This window comes from Falco naumanni, chromosome 5 (genome assembly GCF_017639655.2).
Source record: "Falco naumanni isolate bFalNau1 chromosome 5, bFalNau1.pat, whole genome shotgun sequence".
NCBI classification, from domain to species: domain Eukaryota; kingdom Metazoa; phylum Chordata; class Aves; order Falconiformes; family Falconidae; genus Falco; species Falco naumanni.
This window is the reverse complement of record NC_054058.1, coordinates 26,091,744-26,112,455: the sequence shown is the minus strand read 5'-3', so window position 1 is coordinate 26,112,455 and position 20,712 is coordinate 26,091,744. Positions and strand designations below refer to the sequence as shown.

Sequence of the window (20,712 nt, the reverse complement as noted above, 5' to 3'; positions counted from 1 at the left end):
AAGGACAACTGTGTTCTGGATTGCTTCCTCAGCGGTATGTGTGTCGCACAGCAAAGGGAGCTGCACTTTTTCTAAGGGGAGAGAACAGACTCCATGACTTCTCACATCTGGATGAAAAGGGCCTCTTGTTTATGGGGGCTCCTTGGGGTGCATTCTGCACTGCAGTGAGAATTGCTGTGGGTTGGTTTGCCATCAGCTGCAAATTGCTGTAATGAGGAAAACAAAGGAAAAACTAGGAACACCTGATATTGCCTATTTTTGAATCTTGCTAAACTTGTGGGTTAGCATGGCTGAGAAGAGAGTAGCACCAGTACACAAAAACCTGAGGAGCAGGAAAAAAACCCCGGAGAACAGGGAGAAGATTATTTCCTCTTTTCTCTGCTTCAGAAGAGGAAAGGACATGCAGGAAACCAACCAAGAGGAAAGAGAGGGCTGAACTCTGCCACTGGGCACAGAGTTGAGTCTGCAGGGAGCGAGGACAGGAAAAGCAGGAAGCAAAAAGATGCCATTCTATCTATTTTAATGATTCCTCTGCTTTTACAAAGTTCTGCAGTGAAATATTCCACCAGGATTTCACTAAAACTGTGGTAAGAGCCTCCACATACATCAAAAAAGTTATTACACTGCTTCAGAGCAAGCATTCAGCAAAAAACCAACCGAAAGAAATGTACAAAGAAACTTCTATCAAAGTGCTCTGCGGGATCACGTTATGGGATACTAGAGGAAAAGGTGTCATTTTTCAGCATAATGGCTTGAATCTTTCGATGCTTACTTGATTCTGCTTCAGTGTGGACACCAGTTTCTGTAAAGTAATGTTTTCTTCTTCAAGCTCAGTGTAGTCCTGTAGAAGTCTCGCCTCTCGAAATTTGTATTCTCTGATTTCATCTTTCATTCGTATCCTCTGTAGTTCCACCATTTCGTTATTCTGATGAGAGAAAAGGCAAGTACATTACCATTCATGCACAGCCACTTTAATGAACACTGCCCTTAGAAAAGACTAAAGAAAAAATTGTCAAATAAAAACTATTTAACAGTGAAAATCAAGACAGCATCACCTTTTTTAAAGTGAGGCCAAGCAGTAATTTCAGGTGTGTGTTGGCAACGCAGAAATGAGAACATCTGATAAGGAAGCTTGATTAAAACAGTTTCAAAATTAGATGCTTATTGAATTGGAAAACCTGGCAAAGCTTTATCATCTCATTAATTTTATTGTTCTACGGTACAACTTGATTTAAATAAAATTACCACCTGCTTTCCACTGAAGGATGCTCTCCACTTTTATACAGAAAAGCAACGAGTAACAACATCTGTTCTGTAAAGGCATCTGTTACTGAGCAAGATGCACTCACAGGCTGGTATCTGCAGGCATTAGGGAGGCACACAGGTAGGTGGGGGGGGACCTGCCAGGCAGATGGCTGTAAGGCACTCCTCAAAAACCTGACAAATGCATTGCTGTGCTGAGCAGGATTACACCCAGGAGTCCTGAGAACACACAAGGTCACCACTTTATTTTTCCCATTAGTGAATACAGCTCCCAGGCAGCCTTATGAGAGAGCTCGCGAGGGATCAGTTTCACCAAAAATTGTTTCCATCACATTCCAGCTCTGAATGAGTTTGACATCAAGGGTCAGGTTATTCTGTGAAGACTCCGCTGGCATAACCCTGATGCTATGGGAAGATGGAGTTAACACACAGCTGGAAGAGTACAATGACATGGTGGGTAGGAGCCCCCTCCCCCTCAGCTTTGAAGAGAAGCCCACATTTTCCTGATTAATAGGAACAGGCATATTGGGTCACATCTTCTCCTTGCCTGCCAGAGAAATCTGAGCATTGCCACAGCAGGTGCTGGAGAGAAGCACTACTGCAACCTTAATGATGGGGCAGAGCCCCCTTGCTGCTGGGGTGTCAAAAAGAGCACACCTGAGCAGCAGTGAAGGGTTTCTGTAAAAGATTCCAGTGTGGAGGGAGGGCAGCCACTGGCCTCACACCTACCTGAAAAAAAGTCAAATGTTTAAGAAATCATTACAGCAGAAACTGTAGTCAGGGAGCTCTAAACACATCAATCTGTACAATTCACCTTCTGATATGTAAAGGATAAAACCCCGTGTTGTGATTTGAGGGTAAAAAGAACTTTGCGTAGCACCTAGGTTAAATAAACAATTATAAGCCCCTGGAAAATAACATTGCAAAGCACGTGGAAAAAAACGTTGATGCAAGAGTTACAAAAGCACTTTTTAAAACTAAGCCTTTTTCTTCAAGAAAAATAAAACCCATCACCCTCCTCCTAACAGCTAATTAAGAAGAAATGAAGAAACGACCAAATTTCTTAACTGAAGGCAACTGAAAAGATCCCCGGTGGCAGAAGAGTCACAGAGCACTAGATAAAAGTAACTGCAAATATTCCTGCATCCATCACTGCCTAATAAACCTCTGAGTGAACTGTAAGACTAGTACTGCAGATGATTTCATGAAGTGAAGGCATTTTATACCTCAGGGCTGCCTTTATACATTTTGTTTCTGCCAGCACGTTCTCAGCTGTGGCAGTGATTTACACTGGCTGGCTGCGGGTATACGTGCAAGTCTGAGGCAGCGTGTGGACAGCGCCAAACACACGACTCCGCTGTGTCAAGTATAATTAAGCCGCTCTGCAACTCTCCTGGTGTTTGGAAGATGATTGGCCCAGGGAACGAATCGCAACTGGCTGACATCCATCCAACACTGACAGGAGCCCCGGGAGCACGAGGCTGTGCAGAGCAGCTCTGCCTGCTTGGCTCCTGCCATGGCAGCAGCCGGCCATTCCCAGTGGCTCAGCCTGCACCTCGCTGGGGTGAGCTCACCGCCACCACCACCATCACTACCACCACCACCATGCAGGACAGGCGGTTGCCAAGGGTCAGCTCACGGCCCAAACTGGCTCTGCTGTTCAACACTGCAGATTGAAAGGAAGGCCTCTCCCAAAAGGGCATAAAAAGGAACAAAAAAAGGTGGCCAGAGATGGAGGACCTGAGCAAAGAATTTTTACAGAATCCTGATATATTATTTCCCTGATACAGTACAAGGCATGCTGCTTTGAAAAAGCCTCAAAAATTAACTCTGTAAGATCAGAGCACTCCTTTGTCTTTTCTGTTATTGCAAACAGCAGCAGAAAACATGAGCTGTCATCTTGCTTGAATGCACCACCATTTCCTTAAGAAGAGAGAAACCACATTCCTTCACCATTCTCAACTTCTCCTTCTCCTATATCATCCTGGAGGTATAATCAGAAACATATATAGCTCTCCTCCCCTTCTTACACACAGAGAAATGCTCTCTGCAGAGCTACCTCTATTTGTCATTACTCATGGCATTTGGTCAAGGAAGAAACTACATGAAAAGGGAAAATGCACCAGCCGCAGCATCCCGTCTGCCAGGCCTGCCGCAGGGCTGCCTGCCGTGCTTCCCCCAACCGGGGCCAAGGCCTCCGCTGGAAGCAATCCTACTGCTCTGCCACATGGGCAAAACAAACCCAGCACATCACAGAATACAGTATCACCTTCTCAAAGTAATGTAAAGCATGTGTTTGGTCACTGAAAACACCCCGGCATCATCCTCCGTGCTCCCAGATCCCTCCTCCTGTTTGCAAACATCTGCATTGTGCTGGCAAACATCCAGCTGCAAAGCGCTCTGGTGCTGTCACGGCTTCCTACGAGAGGCAGGGCTTCCACGTTACAGGGCAAAAGCCTGGTGTTATCAAGGTTTACGAGTGAGTAGCCACAGGACCTGCTGGAGGGCTGTTCTGTTGTCCTTCATAGGAGTTTTCTATGCATTTTGTGGAAGCAAACTAGTCTTCAGCCTATTAAAAAAAATCGTCCTGAGTTTATTCTTTGTTATTGTCAGTAAGGATATTAGTTGTTTCCAGCAAATGATCTAATTAAATGCAGTAACTCCTCACAACTCTCTATTGTTATTCTGAACTATTTTAAGTATGTATTTCTTCAGTAGAATATATAGAGTTATAGAGGATAGACCTTAGCTGTACTGACACAGTGGCAGTAAGACACAAACTTTTTATTTGGCCATTGCATCAGTCCTCTTGTGAGGTGACTTGGACTTGCATGAAAAATGCATGAGAGGATTTAAAAGCACAAGGCAAAAGGAGTCTGTCATCAGGGCAGTTATCTATACGAGCCACTAGAGGCCAATGTAACCCAAACTGTTAGTAAAAGAATTCGTAATTAAACTTTACTGGTTATCAAGCAGTGAACATTAAATCCCCAGGATAGAGCAATCGAGCCAGACGATTTTACTATGGCACTGCCTCAGGACTTCTTACGTTTCCAGAGAGGATCCCCCTATAACTTACTGGATCTGTAAAAACCAAATTAATCCAAGAGGTGGAGCTAATGATACACGAGCAATGCTTTAATGGCTGTAAATTATTTTCAGCCCTTGTCACCAGCTGAACGTGGTGCAATGGTTTTAATGGTTCGGTGCCAAAGAAGAAGGAAAAAGCCTTTCTGTGAAACCATAGGAAACAACAAAGTCCTTCAGCATTGCATCTCATTATACATGAGCTCTAATTGTGGAAGATGTCAGTCACATAGCACGTCTAATGAACCTACACATAACGGAACAGACCACGAGAACTTAAAAACCAAAGGATCGGCTGAGATCAAGTCTGTTCAGGTCACCTATTCACTGGTACTTAGATATATTTTTCAGACTTGCCATACATGAATGGTGAAAGACATCTCTAGGTTTTACAGGGGCAAGGACCACATCTCTGCAGTACAGCCATCACATCAATCCTGGCAGGTCTCTGAGCATCACTGGAATACAAATATTAAATAATAAACTTTTGTACTTCTTACCAAAATTAAATGCAATATATATGAATATATTATTAATTTTTGATTCAGCATAGACTTTTAAAATGCTGTAGTCCATATGCTACATACATAGCACACTGTATTAATTGTGTGTGTTGATACATTGCAATGCATTGTGTAATATCAAATAATTGCAAGTGAGAAGGTACTTTAAAATGAAAGAATGGAAATGTCTAACGTTGAAAATTATGAGAAAGAACTATGAAGAAATATACGATTCCTCCAGGGTCATTTTTATGTCAGAACACCCCCAGTGTTGCCCAAGAAAGATACCTGATACATTTTTGTCTCCTATAAATATACCGAAGGAAAGCAAACTGGGCAAGGGGTAGTGACCTGAAGCTGAGTGTTCTCATCTCTGAGGCAAGAAGTGAGCTCTACTGGCTTTTGATTTCCTGAACTGTGGACCCATAAATGGAACTTCTTGGAAACTGGTGGTGTTTTGAAGCCTTCTTTTTAAAGTGAGTGCAGCTCCATTAACTATTTTGGTCCTCCCCCATCTTGGAGTGCATGAAGGACTTTTTTTATTTCTATTTTTTGTCTACTGGGTTTTATTCCAACAAAAATTAGGGAACTAGTGTTTGGGCTTTTTCCCTACATTTTTTGTCATACGAATTTTCATGAAAAGATTTCAGGTCCTTACTGCAGTGACACATACTATTTTTCACACTGTAAAGCAGCCTTATAATCAGAAATTAATTATACACGCCAAACTACTCTAAATCAGTACTTATCTGTTGGAATATGCAAGTCATAGCATGATGTTGTGCATAACTTTCTAATTTTCATAACTTGTAAGAGAACAATTGAAAATTTATATATTTCCAATTTAATGGCATTGTATTATAGTTGATGCAGTATGAAATCCCATTTGATCCAATGACAGGTTTTGCAGTAACAGTAAATTGAATGTAATAGAAAGTTTATGCTCAGAATAACATCCAGGATCTCATGTATTTGTTGACAAGTCTCCCTGTAAATTTGTATGTCATGTTTACTTTACTCTGCAGAGGAAAATAAAAGGTGTATTTTTTACGAAGAACAATAATAGGCATATCATAGAAAATACAATTTAACTGGGGTTCAAATTTAATTACAAACATGCTAACTTCACATGAGGAAGCACTACCAGCACAATTTTGGCCAAAATCAGGTTTGGGACTTCCTTCAGGATCATTCCTTCACAAAATTAACCCCACTTGGAAATTATTTTTGCTTCTCTAAGTGCATTGTTTGTATCTACTTGGCAACATGCAAACATAAATAAATCCATGAGAAATTAATGAGGAAAGAATAACCCAACCCCAAAGTACCTTTGATTCATTACTTTTAGAATATACAGATATACCCTTAGAAACTTTAAAGCCCAATTATATCTCCCCTTTAGAAGCCTCTAATGTGATTTATGGGTACACATAAACAGTGGAAAATCTCATTCTGCATCATACAGAGAATTCTTCTCACCGGCACGATGTAGCAGGACACCACTGGAAAGCCACCCCTCCTCTCCTTTCTACTGATGGAAGAATCCAGAGAGGAAAATAGTACAAATTAAAGACCCAGAAAGAGATTTGTCACATCAGGGAGGAGGCAGCCAGGGAGAATCAGGTGGTCTGCAGAGATACCCAGCTTGCCCTGGCAGGTCCTGATTTTTCATCCTGAAGGGATAAGGGAAGTTGAGAGAAGAGAGGACGAAAGGGAGAATAGAAGAGCAAGGACTATTTTTATTTACCACCAACTTGTTTTAGGTCTCCAAAGAAGGTCCTCTAGGCTAACCTTAAAGTTTCCCTTTCTCATATGCAGGAATACTCACCTTGAAGTGAAAGAATGACATTTTCCATGCTTCCAGATATATTTAAAACCATAATGGGATTTTGTGGATGACCTAGTGTGACCTCTTCTGACCCTTTAGCAGAATTTGCAGCCCAATCATCCTGATTCATAGACGTAAATGCCTAGCTGAGCAGGGATGGAGCATGTCTTGCAGAACCATTTTTGCTTGCCTTTCAATACACAGATACCTCTATATCCCAAAATAAATTGTCAAATATTCTTTTTCCTCATTGTTAGAGGTCTGCATCCTCCTTTTTAATCTGAATTTATCTGATCTCATCCTTCAAAATGCATCATTCAGTGGCATTATGAGAGTTCATGGTATTGTATCTGATCTAAGCAGCCGTATTGGCATACTACCTTCAGAGCATGAATACAGCTTCTATTGTCTAAACCCAGAAACTACTGACTTTTGGAATTATGTACGATTCTGACATTCTTTAGCTTTTGATATATCATTCACTGTCTCAAAACCAGAAAAAAAAGCAGACGTGCTATTGTGCACAAGATATTTTTAAAAATACATCTGTAGAACAGCATAAGCAGCTATAATCTTTCCCTTCCATGGATTTACTCACAAAATGACAGCACTATCAAAGCCAAGGACAAAAAAAGCCATATATTTGTTAGCTATAGCATATTGAATAGAAGCCAGATCAAGATAATGTATGTTTCAAGTTTCTTCACCAGCAACGGCTTTTAATTAAAGCATTTACAATACATCTAATAATTTAATCCTCTGAAATGCTCAACACATTTAATTGGAATCGCTAACTCTAAAGGAGTAAGGTGAATTTCTATCAAGGGCAATTAAATGCCCCATTTATGTAGTTATCACAGAGTTTTAAACCCATAATATTTAACATTGTAAATCCTGCTACATATAAATCCTTATAAAGTATCTATTTTATTGATTTTCATATATAAAAAGACTGAATTAAGGAATGTTCTGGTGGTTTAAGTATTTAATTTAACTGCTGAGTATCTGGTCACATAATATTATAATGACTTCATAAAATGAAATAAACTACAAATCTCGAATCATACATATTCATCTGAAAAATAATGGTTTGATTTGGCTGCATTTATAGCAATTAATTAATTCGTATTAATGTGTTGTATATATTAATATTTAAATTATAATTAATACAGCACCCTGCAACAAACACTGCTATAATACTCCTAACTAATCCCATCAAAGGAAGGAAAACTTTACCAAACTAAACTGTATTAAAATAGCATGAGAGGAAATTGAGACTCCAGGGTTATAGCACAGTTCAGTTACGATCTTTCTCAGTATCTGCAGAATGACGCCATACGTTAACATATGATCATTGCAAATAGAAAAATATCAATTGGCTGGAAAATGTTTTGCCATAAGAAGGACATTGTGGTGGTCATTTTGTTTAAATGTAAAACTCTGCTACTCATCTCTCTCCTGCAGCTCTAGTGGCATTAAAATTTTCTAAGTGGAAGAATTTATTTCTAAATACCACACTGGCTGGGTAGAAGAGAGATGATGACACATCTATGCCTTGGAGCAGGCTGGTAACGACATCTTACAAATGCAGCACTCTCCATGGAGTCTTCCCACAGCCCATTCATGCCTATACTGGGTTTCAGATTTCTCCAGGTACCAATGGACAAAAACAAGTCCACCTAGGAGCCAGCCATAGGCCAAAGGCCAGTCCCACTCCCACTTACGGAATTGTAGAATCATTTAGGTTGGAAAATACCCTTAAGATCATAGAGTCCAACCATAAACCTAACACTGCCAAGCCCACCACTAAACCATGTCCCAAAGCACCATATCTACATGTCTTTTAGACACCTCCAGGGATGAAGACTCAGCCACCTCCCTGGGCAGCCTGTTCCAACACTTGACCGCCCTTTCAGCGAAGAAATTTTTCCTAATATCCAATCTAAACCTCCCTTGGTGCAACATGGGATCATTTCCTCTTTTCCTATTGCTTGTTACCTGGGAGAAGAGACCAATATCCACCTCACTACAACCTCCTTTTAAGTAGTTGTGATGCCAGAAGTTTAATGTATAACCTTAGTATAATTATTAGATTGTAATCAAGAAGATCTTGTATAGATAAGATTTATGATCTAACTTGAAAGGAACATCTAGCACAAAAGAAAAGATCTGACTGAATCTCATGGAGACATAGCAAGTCTGACAGGAAAACTGTAAAAGGACTAAGGTGGCCAGGTCATGAAGTATTTAGAAATCAGCATCTCAGTAGTTGCAAAAGCAGCCCTCCAACTCAAATAAGATGAAACCACATATATGCAAAAGAAGGAGGGACTAATGCAAATGAATTCCGGGAAATAATCAAATATGTGTGAGATTTCAGGGAAATGTAATGCATATGTATGAGTATGCAGAATACAAAGGGCGTGCATTCAAAGACAGGGTGAGCACCTTAGGTGGAGATATCCCCAGTGCTCCTGGCACCGTAATAAAGAATGCCTGCTTTCTAAATTTAAAACAAGCCTTAGAAAGTTCATTTGACAGATTTTTTGGTAACAGTTTATAGAAAGTGATAAGGTCTCCCCCCAGCCTCCTTTTCTTCAGGCTAAGCAACCCTGGTTCCCTCAGCTGCTCCTCACAAGGCTTGCACTCCAGACCCTTCAGCCTCCTCCATGCCTTGTCACTGCTGCCACCTGCCCAGCCCCATTGCTGCGGAGCAGGATGCTCTCCCCAGGGAGCCCTGCACTCTGGTCGCAGTGAAAAGCACAGGGTGGGAGCATGCCGCCAGGGTGGACAGGGCACTGCCTCTTAATGTCACACTTTAGCTGAATTACGTCGCAGTATCCTCACTATTCCCGCTGCACTGAATAGTGCTTGAGTAAGAAACACCGGAGATCGCACTTTCTGGAGCAGGGCTGTTGCCCATTCTACACCACCGATTATCCCACGGCTGACTGGGTGCTATTGTAAAGACACCAAACCCAAATCGCTCTTGTCAAATTATCTTAGAAAAAAAAAAAAAAAAGAGGGGGGCATCCTGGGGCATTTTGGACTGAACAGAAATTTCTTTCCTCCTCAATTACAACCTTTGTTATGAAGGTTGTTGCTTTCTACCCACAATTTAAGAAGCCAAGGCAGTGTGACAATGCCTTAAGGCAGGCTTTTTGATGGAGGAGCCACACAGGCCTTTTCAAGCTCATCAAGAAACTAAGAGCTGGTTTGAAAGCCTAACTGATCATTTGGGAGAGGCATCTGCCAGTTACACGCATCTCTTTGAGAGGCCATCTGTCAGGTGCAAAGTGCCAAATTTCCTTCCAGACCCCAGGGGCACCAGCTAACCCACAACAGAAAAGTTCTGCTAGCAGGGTGTGGGGCTGTGATCAGTTTAAGCTCAGCAGTCCCACAGCTGCTGTTCCCATGTCCTGAACCTCCCTTGGGCCAGTGCTGCCTTTCACATCACCAGCCAGATCAGGGCAGCAAGGCACCCCAGAAAACAAACAAACAGTTAGTTTTAATCGTATTTACTCCCTGACACTGCTGACAGGGTGGACACACAGACACTGGTATTAGCAGGAGGCACGGAATTGGAAAACATGCCATTTCTAGTTTGGATATGCTTGCTGCTCAGCAGCAACTGATGATCTATTCCATGTTCCAGCTGGAAACTCAGCCCCAAAGTAAACTGTGAAGTTTATATGTAGCCTCCAGTAGGACTAGGATTTCATTGTATGTACTGAAGTGTTAAGGAGCAGGGAGCAGTAAAAATTCCTGAGGATGGAAAGAAGGAAAGAGAAAAGACACAAAAACACCTAAATAAGGGGGGGTGAGTATGACTATTTTAAGACCCATTGTGTTTGGTTGGTGTGGGAAAATATGTCCCTGTTTACTGACTGCTTGCTTTTGCATTGCTTTCTGCTGTCTTACTTTAATTTTTGCTGTCAGGATAGTTTCAGAGGTCCCTGTGGTAACCCACCTCTGAGTGTGCCAGGCAGTGATCCCATTCTCCCACGTTTCAGGCACAGAGCTAGCTCCTTGTAAGTTTTCCATTTCCCATGGCAACTGCCTCCCTTCCTTAGGACTGGGAGCTATTTTAATTACAGCTGGCTGCTAGCTCAATCCTACCTTCCTTACACTCCTTACACCAGTAATCAAGCCACACTGTCGAGGGATGCACGTGCCGGGCCAGGGCTCTCAGCTCAGCCTCCCCAACCTGCACGGCATCACAATACTATCCAAGCTCTGCTTTTTGCAGTTTGCATGCCAAGCCAATCTTTGGTTTTATAAATACTAGCTAGACACTTCTCCTGCTGTGCTGCATCACTGTGTCAGGGCTCAGGAACCAGAGTGTGTTGATGCACAGACCCAGGGCTGGGCAGCAGTACTAATAAATCTGGTCCCTGGGACAGCACGGCTAAATTAGTAGGGGGCTGAGTTCAAATTAATCAGACATGTGATTAATCCTGATCCTCAGCTCACAAAAGATCATAAAAATCATAGGAAAATGGATCTCAAAGGGGACCCTGGACAGCATCTAGTCCATTCATCTTTCCCAGGATAGGAGCAACTACAACTGTCATTCCCAGTATCTGTAGCATCTCTTAAATACTTCCAATGACAGAACCCACCACCCGTCCCAGAAACATGGTTCCTGACTTCGCTTTTACCTTTGCCAGCAATCTCTTCTGAATGTCTAATCTGAATTTCACACTGCAGGAAGAAAACAGTATTTCTTCTCCTACCCACAAAAAAAAGGAAAATAAAAGCATCTGTTGTTCTCTGTGGGAGTCTTCCATTTACCCACTGTACCCATCTTCAGCCACCTCTCCTCTACAAACAGAAGAGCATATGAGAAATGTAGCTCCTGCCACAAAGTAAAGTTGTTAAACGTCCCTGCATGACATACAGCAGAAAGTCACTGAGATGGGCAATGACGACAACGGTAACTAGATATTGGGGGAAAAAAAGAATAGGAGACCCCAATTAACACTCTGTATTCGTTCTTGTACCTGATTCCTCACAGTGGATTGGGAGAGGAGAAATACATTGAAAGAAGCAAATAAGAAACCATTAACACTTTTTAAAAAGTAGTGTAAGTACATAGCTAAAGGATACAAAGGTACAAATCTATTTCAAGTAGTCCTCTGCTGCTGCTGCATCCTCTATTGTGCTGTAGAGGAGCTGCGAGAGCTCAGCATCAAGGGAGCTTTGTAAGCCCATGCTCATAACAGAGCTTCCCTCAATAAAATTATTCTTGTAGATTAGAACAGTTGCAGAGGTGTTTTAAAAGCTCTTTGTGAATTTGCACCCACTGCCCTCCCAATAGCAACAGACTAGTTCCAGTTCCCCTTGAAAAACATCAATACAGTGTAAAAGGTTGCTACAAAAGGAGGAGCAAGAAAGCTAAACTTCAGTAATTCTCCTTCTCTTCTCGAAGGACAAAGACATGGCACATTTAAATAAACACATCTGCGCCACAAAACTCAAACGTTACCATGTGGTCGATCCTGTCATTATTGAGGGGAAGTATTTCCTCAAAGTCAGGAGTAATTTCAATAATTAAAATCCATGTAACATTACCCATCTGCTGCAAAAAGAAGCACAGCGTTCTGCAGCTTATTTGACCTTGTGTGCTACACACCCACACCCCACACCCCCCAACCCCCACACACTTATTCTTCTGTGGCATGACCAGAAATATCGATTCAGAAACAGGAGTTGATTAATATTGAAAGAATTAAAATGGCTTGATGTCTAATTTTTTTTTTTTCCTCAAAGACTTAGCATTTTTATTTTAGGTAAAATATTTGAGTTACTTAGGTGGCAAATATAGCTGAGAATAAGTACCTCATCTGTCTGTAAACTACATCCTTTAGAACTGAATTTTACATGTAATTTTTATTAATTACAGTGGACATGGTGATTCATGAATACAAATGCCTATGTAGAAGATTTGGATAAACTGCACTAAAGGTTCCTTGAATTTATTAATATGAACAATAAAATACTTGTCTTCAGCAAGTGTCTAACACTGTAGTACTCTTGACTGTTCTGTATAAATTGGTTTGAAACTTGATTTTGGCTTTTATAATCTGCCCTTTGTTTATTTTAATACAGACTGCAAATTTCACAGATTAACCTTTACATATATATATTACAGTCAACTGTACTAATTTTTACATTGACAGTTTTCTATCTTGTCCTTAAAAGGCTGAGCAAACAAGATTCTTACTGCCTGGCACACAGGACAGAAATACAAATGTCATACATACCATAAGAACACAGTGCAAGGGCTGACTATTAACGCTGTAACTCACAGAGATTATTCAAGCATGTTGCTCATAGCAGCACAGCCTTAGAATTGAATTATTCTTTTTGAAATTGAATAAGCACTGAATATTATTCACCGCCTGCAATGCATCAGAACAGGAAAAATGTCATAAAATGCCATATTTACTCAGGGAGTAAGATATCAGTAAAGTTATGGGATTGCTCAAATTTGGATATTAAAATTATGTTTACATCTCTTTTTTTCTGTTCTGTTGCACTCCCTTTTAAACCCACTGCTGTTTTCCTTTCACCCCGTTTGTTTCCACTGGACTTGCATCCAGATAATGATGTGTGTTGGGTCTGATAACAGGAGCCTTGTGCTGAAATGGATTATTGACTTATTAGTAAGATACGGTTAAAAGAACTAAACTGGGAACACCCACAAAGAACTTAAACCAGCCCTTCGGTGACCTAAAGATAATATTCATTAAAGTATTGATTATTTTCTACAAACACGTTGTGGCATGAGGACGACAGCATGTCACAGCAAATACTGAGGGATTGCAGTGATTGTTAGAGCACACAGAGCACACATGAGCAAAAGGGACATACACGGCAGCTCTTGGAGCTGGGCTGCAAAGTCCCCAGCTCAGCAAGAGAGGGAAGCAGTTTCTTTGTCCTTGCAGAAGCTGGGCTCAAGGAATGTGATAAACTAAGAACTGCCTTTGTCTGGGTTTATGGAAATCTAGAAAAACATGCCCATGTGAGAAGTAGAGGGGAAAACATTTTATTTCAAAGACATTGGGGGAAAATTACTTGGGGGGCAATTAGAGAAAACTGGGACCTAATGGAAGCATAGTATTACAGAAAGCTTTTTGTGGTGGTTTAACCCCAGCCGGCAACCAAGCCCCACATGGCCACTCACTCACTGCCCCCACAGTGGGAGGGGAGAGAGAACTGGAAAAGTGAAAGTGAGAAAACTTGTGGGTTGAGATAAAGACAGTTTAATAGGTAAAGCAAAAGCTGTGCATGCAAGCAACCCAAAGCAAGGAATTAATTCACGACTTCCCATGGGCAGGCATGTGTTCAGCCGTCACCAGAAAAGCAGGGGTTCACCACGCATAATGGTTACTTGGGAAGACAAACACCATAATGCTGAATGTCTCCCCCTCCTTCTTCTTCCCCCAGTTTATGTGCTGAGTATGACATCATACGGAATGGAATATCCTCTTGGCTAGTTCAGGTCAGCCGTCCTGGCTGTGTCCCCTCCCAGTTTCCCCTGCCCTCCAGCCCCTCCTTGACTTAGTACAAACATCACCCAGCAACAACTAAAACCCTCAGCGCGTTATCAACATTGTCCTCACACCAAACCCAAAACACAGCACTGCACCAGCTACTAAGAAGAAAATTAACTCTATCGCAGCTGAAACCAGGACACATTTTTAGGGTAAAATACAGTTATCACTTTCAGGATGGTTGACATGCATGAAACCTTCTTTACCACAGCTCCTTAAGCATGACACACCCTTGCCATCTTAGCACATACTGATAGGAGTAATGGAGGGTGGAGCAAAGACACCCTGGCCAGGCTCTGTTGTACTCCCTGCAGGAATGGGAACTTGATGGTACCGCACAGCTGATAAGACGAGAAGATGCCTGCTGCTGGGCCAACAATTTTGGTACAAAATTGCTTCCCTTGGATGAGATAATCTCATTGTAATACTAATGCTCCATCCCAAAGTTACCTGCCTCCAAGGTACTACCACACCTCACTGGGTATGCAATACCAACCAGTAACAAAAATATGTATGACTTCAGTCACTCAAGGTCCACCTAAAGGTAAAGAAAACGAACTGGGTTTAGACTGAAATGAGTCAGAAAAGGGGGAATTGTTGTCCAAACTACAAAATTATCAAACTCTAGTTTAGTCTGTGCACAAAGTTTAGGTCAAGCTGACCCATCCTCTAAAGCCGTTAAAACTGACCAATGAAAGGACTTCTAATCAAGGGTCTTGTCTTTCCTGGGAAACGGACAGACTGAGCCAATACAAAGGGTTCAAGTAAAGTCCCCCCCTCTTTAACATGACAGACACGTTCACCAAAGCTTTATCTAGCTCACTGTCACTGTTTCCAAATTCCAAACTCATCCTTCGCTCAAGCCTTCAAGCCTGCCAGTGGCAGCTGGGGTGCCAGACTGGCCACCATGCCTGGCCCTGGCAGCCTTGGTTGCCCGGGGCAGATGCAGGCGGCGTTACAGCCTCCCCATCTTGCTCTCCGCAGCGATGGCCCCCGAGGCACAAGGGCACACACTTGTAAGGTTGGAATGCTGGACTGTAAATCTCCAGATACTGATAAGAAACTTCCATGGCAGTGAAGGATTGCAGTCCAAAGGCTTAATTGCTCCCTCTGCTTTCTAACCTCCCAGCAGGCCACTGCTGATTGATAGCTTATGCCCCCTTTGGTTTTTTTCTGACTGATTTTTAATATAAAATATAAGAAAACATTAGAGGATGGCTTCAAATTTATTACAGTGTTCTTAAATTTCCTCTGAGTTTTTAAAATAATCAACCAAGATCTTGATGTAACATTATTACTAATGAAATCAAATACCAGTTTTGGCAAATAACTATTTAAATGCAAGTTTTTCTGTTCTTACTCTGTTGTATGCCCAATGGCTTGATACAGCACAACTGAATTCAGTTTTGATACAGCACAACTGAATTCAGCTGTACACTGCAAAAAAAGTGCAGCAGAATAATCAATCTAGTAAAACAACAGCCATCCTCAGGGAGGAAAAACAACATCACGCTTGAACTAGGTCAGAATTCAGACAAGCAACTGGAATAAGATGAGATTTATGAAGTCCTCTTCATTAATTGATCAATATATTCCACGTCATACCTACAGAGTCATGGACTATTCCCAGGTTTTTCATCCCTGAAATATTGCTACAAGTTTCTACAGGGGAGACTACCCAGGCTGCTAACAATTTCTTGGGCTCTTAATTATTATGCTGAGGTTGAGTTTATCCAGCATCTCAACCAGAGAATCAACTTCCTGATCTTGTGTGCCTACACACAAACACAAACGTGGGACATGGGATATGCATCACACCCACACACCTGTACCGTGCTCTCTGTGCAGTGTAATGCACAACGTTGCCAAATACAAGGACAGAATGAGAAAAATCCCCCAAACAGAACTTCTGGTGTAATCACAAATTTCGGCAAGGCATTACCCCTGTTAGAGACTGCACACTTATTTAATAGCCTCTACCTTTGATCATATGGAAATTTCTGTGGCACAAGTAATTTTTCTTCAGTTTGTACAGAGCACAAGTAGCTCTTGTGAGAGACTGAAACCACAAGCAAAAAAAAAAAAAAAAAAAAAAGCTTTGCAGGCACGTGCATCTGCCCTATGCCCCATCCTCAATCGATGAAGCCTTCTTACGGTCAAGTGGCCAAAATGGAGCCTTCTTATGGTCAAGTGGCCAAACTGCCCTAGTATGTGATCCCAATGTATGAAATTAAAGTGCTACCCATTTTCATGTTCCAGAGTGTGGCAGGCATTACTCTGCAGCAGTTTGGTGTCTGCTGTGGGAGCAGTGTAGCTGCAGCAAGCACAGGGAATAAAGCTGAGCTGCTTTAGGAAAAGAACATTCCTATTACAAGTCAGAAACATTAATAGTATTAGAGATACTAAGTCAAAATCCCTGGGTTTCCATAAAGTAGGATTTCTTTCTATGTGCAGTTCAAAGCCTCAAGTTTAAGTTAAAAATCGATTTCTGGCCTTGGTCCTGAGAAACTAGGAACTATTGCTTTCCCTGTGGACATTTCCAGTTATCATCACTAAAGGGGAAGCTTTTGGAGACAGCTCTCACATAGCAACAAAAGGATGAGTGAGACTACGTTCTCTGAATCCTAAATGTTTTTCCCCCACACTTCTGAGCCCCTCAGAGATCACGTTAGTTGAATTACAGGAGCATCTAGACAGAATTCAGATGTACTCTTGGTTATTACCCTAGCACACTACAGTGTCAAAACTGCTTCTTCTAATAGGGCCTTTTTTTGCTTGCTTTCACAAATAAATGTAGCATAAAGTCTAAAGATTTTTCTCAGTCAGTCTCATTAAGGGACTGGAGTTGCTTTAGCACTGTTCTGACAGGCCACTGTTTGACCCTGACTGAGCTGCAGTTTTATAACTGCTTTACTCAGTAAACTACATACATAAGGGCAGGCATTCTAGTTTCCTAACAAAGGAGACAGATTTCAAGCAAAACTAAACATTCTTGTACCAAATAGAATTTTATTTTCCTTCTTCTCATTCCCTTGGGGAAGTGTTTGGGTGACCCAGAGAGCACCCCCTGAATCTTTTCCAACCATTCTACTCAAATGTAAACACCGTACTGAAAGCTTTTCCTGTCCTGACTTGTCCTAAACTCAGCCATAAAAACATCACACCCTGCCTAGCACTACCAACAATTACATTTTTTCTCTCTTCTACCATTTGTTGTCCTTTTTTTCCCTCTTGAAGATTACGAGGATGTTTTTTTCTTCTGCTCCTCCAACCCTTACTTCTTATTCTGTTTCTTCAACAAGAGATATGAGGATACTGAATTTGCAACAAATACTAATTTCTCTCAAATATCTGTCATTTGGGTTAAACAGGGGTTAATGAAAGACAACCAATGTATAACAGCTAAATTCAAAGTGGTAAGAAAATAAGACTGCTAATCTTACAGGCTGCTCTTTGCCAGATTTCATCTACAAAGTGCATTAGTACCCCAGTGATGACAGATGTTTTAAGCTGCACTTATTTATTTGCTAAAAAAGAAGGAAGTATCATACCCCAATGACAAAAATCATAAACAGAAGTGAACAGCAGCAGCCTAGGCCACTCTGTCCCTCTGTCCTCAAGACAGCAGACTGGTCTCTAATAATGTTTTCTCCTGAAGCTTTATGAACCTGAGGATAACTTCTGGGAATCAAAGTTGTTTTTTTTTTTTAATCAAAATTTTCTCCAATGTTCCCCCTTCATTTTAAGACCATATCCTCATATTCATGGGAAAAACTTAGTTAAGAAAAACAAAACCAAATCAACAAAACCAAGCCAACTCATTTTGAAAAAGAAAACCCAGCTGTCAGTAAAATAGTTGTGATATTCTTGGCTCTCATCTTGGCAGAAGGAGAGGCTGGGTAACCACTGTGGACACAAATTTTTGTCTCCACAGTGCAGACCCCCCTAGGTGAAAATGCATATTTTAACATATATTAGCTAGCGCGTGTTATGTAGCCCATATTAAAAGCATACAATGGAGAAAGTCGGTCATAATACCCTTGCGTGTTACATGGCTGAGTTCAGCCTCATCAGGTGTTACCAATGTAACATGTTAGCATGAGGATTTTAACACTGATCAGCTAATACCTGCAGAAGTGTGGGGGTGGGGGGAAGTCTTTTCTTTCTTTTGTGTTTGACAAGACCCTAAATGTTTGCTTGAAATGAAGGGTAGTAAGTCAAGGTTAGTCAGAGCTCGACTACTCACACCTAAACCTTATTTTTCTCCTACTACAGAACTACCTTCACACATTTTACTTAGGTGCGACAGACTGCGATAAGAGATATCCCATGCCACAAGCTCTAGCATCAGCCCTTTCTCTTCTACAGAAATCTTAACTGTGATCCAAATCCAGCTATTCAGGGGAAGGATACGAGTAGGAAACTTTAAAACACTGTCAATCTGGTGAGCTTTGAACAGGATCCCCCACCTCTGGCACATGTGGGACTGGAAGGGATAGGTAAGACAGCAGCTGACTGCAAAGCATACACCAGCCCATGGCACAGCTGTTTTCTTGCAGTAGCCTTGAGGTCAAGCACCAGCTCCCTGCCAGGCTCTGAGCAAAGACCAAAGGCTCTTCTTCTCCCAGCCCTGGGAAATGGCTCGGAGATGGAGCTCCTTCTGACTGTACCATGTATTTCATCACACCAGAACTGGTGCTGGTTGTGCATTGTGCTGATAAGGACAGTCAAGGCTCCGGATAAAGCTCAGTCAGGCTTTTTGGAAACACTGAAATGCCACAGTACTTGTTTCAGACAGGAACTCTTCTTTGTTTTCAAAGGTGAAAGGGGATTGCTTTATATAAGGCAGTCTCCATTAATATGGGCTTTCATGGGAGAACAAAAGCCAATGATGCGATTTTTCCTGCTTAGAATCTCAATTAGAAACTTGGATTTAGCACCAGTAAAAAGCTTTGAGAGTAACTCGGGAATGGGAGAGAAGAGTTGATGCAGAAGACAGGATTTCTGAAAGTGAAAAAAAAACTTTTTTGAAAGAGAAAGCCAGTTGTTAATACCCTATAATTTAATAGCAAAGCAAAAAGGATGGTAGGTTCTTTAAATAATCCATCAGGGAAATTGCAGAATGTTGCTAGTATTATGTCTGTTTAAACACACAAAACAGATGTGAAAGACAGCTGCTACGTGACGGAGTATGGGTATTCTTTTGGAGGATATAAAGAACTCAATAGATTCACACTAGCATTGTTAAAAGCTCTTGAATATCGAGGGCACTGGAAAAAATATTACAATATTTGAACCTTGGGTAGGGAAAACAGTTTCAGTTAGTGTTGTGGGTATGGGAATCCCAGGAATTTCTGAGCTTTAGGATGTAACACAAACTTCGTCCATCATCTCACATAGTTCACTAAGTGTCAATCACCAAATGTCAGAGGCATCACCAAATGCAAGAAGGCAGCCAGTTATGAGAAACTGGGACCTCAGCCTCTGTGCCTCAGCTCCCCCATTAGGGGAAAAAACCTTCATCTAATTATAGGAAATTTATACAAATTACATACCTTAAGAAATTAGACCACCATTAAAACACAGTGCAAAAAACCTGATTAACAGGTAAAACAATACATGCATTTATATAGAAGAGGTAGAAATTTGTTAAACATGTCTTGGTTTAAAAAAAACAAAAAAAAGCCTTATTGCAAACAAAATTTCTTTCCATAGTATTTTATCTCTCATATGACTAAAACTAATGTGTGCTCTAAGAACAGACTCGTTAAATTATCCCACCAAATAGGCAAGGAGCTGAACAGATGGCAGCACCACTGAGGTAGCAACAGGAATCACTAGTCCTCACTTATCCAGATGAACTTTATCATTTCCGTAACATTAGAAAATTACTCACCTATGAAATACAAAGTTCTGAGGATGGGGCAGAAAACTTCCTTTTTTTCCCCTGGAATAGAAGATTATGGACTGTCTAGACACCAGCATGATAATGTCAGAAGTTCTAAAAGGAAATCACATACAGACATACCCCATTTCTGCTAATTTGTGGGCTTTTTAAAGACCACTGATTTGACAGAGAACATTTAATTTAGAATGTATGTGAGCTACATGCAGTCTGCTGGTAGCTACCTCGGGTTATTTTGTTTCTCTTGTAGGAAGCGGGGATTTTGGATAAGATTACCTTGAACTGCACATACACCTTTATGTTGCCCATAAAGAAGGCTGGTTTAGAGGAAAATTAGTGTGCTCAGCCAAAACATGCATGACAGCACTTACAGGGAGCCAATCCCTTACAGACAGAAGGCAAACCATGGTTGGTTTGGGGCACTTTTGAATTTATACAGTCGTATGAAACACACAGGAAAAAAATACCTAGGTTTTAGAGAGAAACAAAGCTGCTTTTTTCCTGCTTATTTATCCCATCCTGCCATATGTTCCAAAACAAAGGAGAAAGGTCTTAATTACAGGAGTT

At 41.3% G+C, this 20,712-nt stretch overlaps 1 protein-coding gene across 5 annotated transcripts in view; it reads right to left on the bottom strand.

Moving 5' to 3' along the window:
- BICD1 (BICD cargo adaptor 1) overlaps positions 1 to 20,712 on the bottom strand; it is a 179,066-nt gene that overhangs the window by 49,399 nt on the left and 108,955 nt on the right. For all 5 annotated transcript variants that reach the window (XM_040596068.1, XM_040596070.1, XM_040596072.1 and 2 more), the window contains one exon: positions 773 to 925. In XM_040596068.1, the coding sequence (XP_040452002.1) occupies positions 773 to 925 (153 nt within the window). The remainder of the gene's footprint in view (positions 1 to 772; positions 926 to 20,712) is intronic.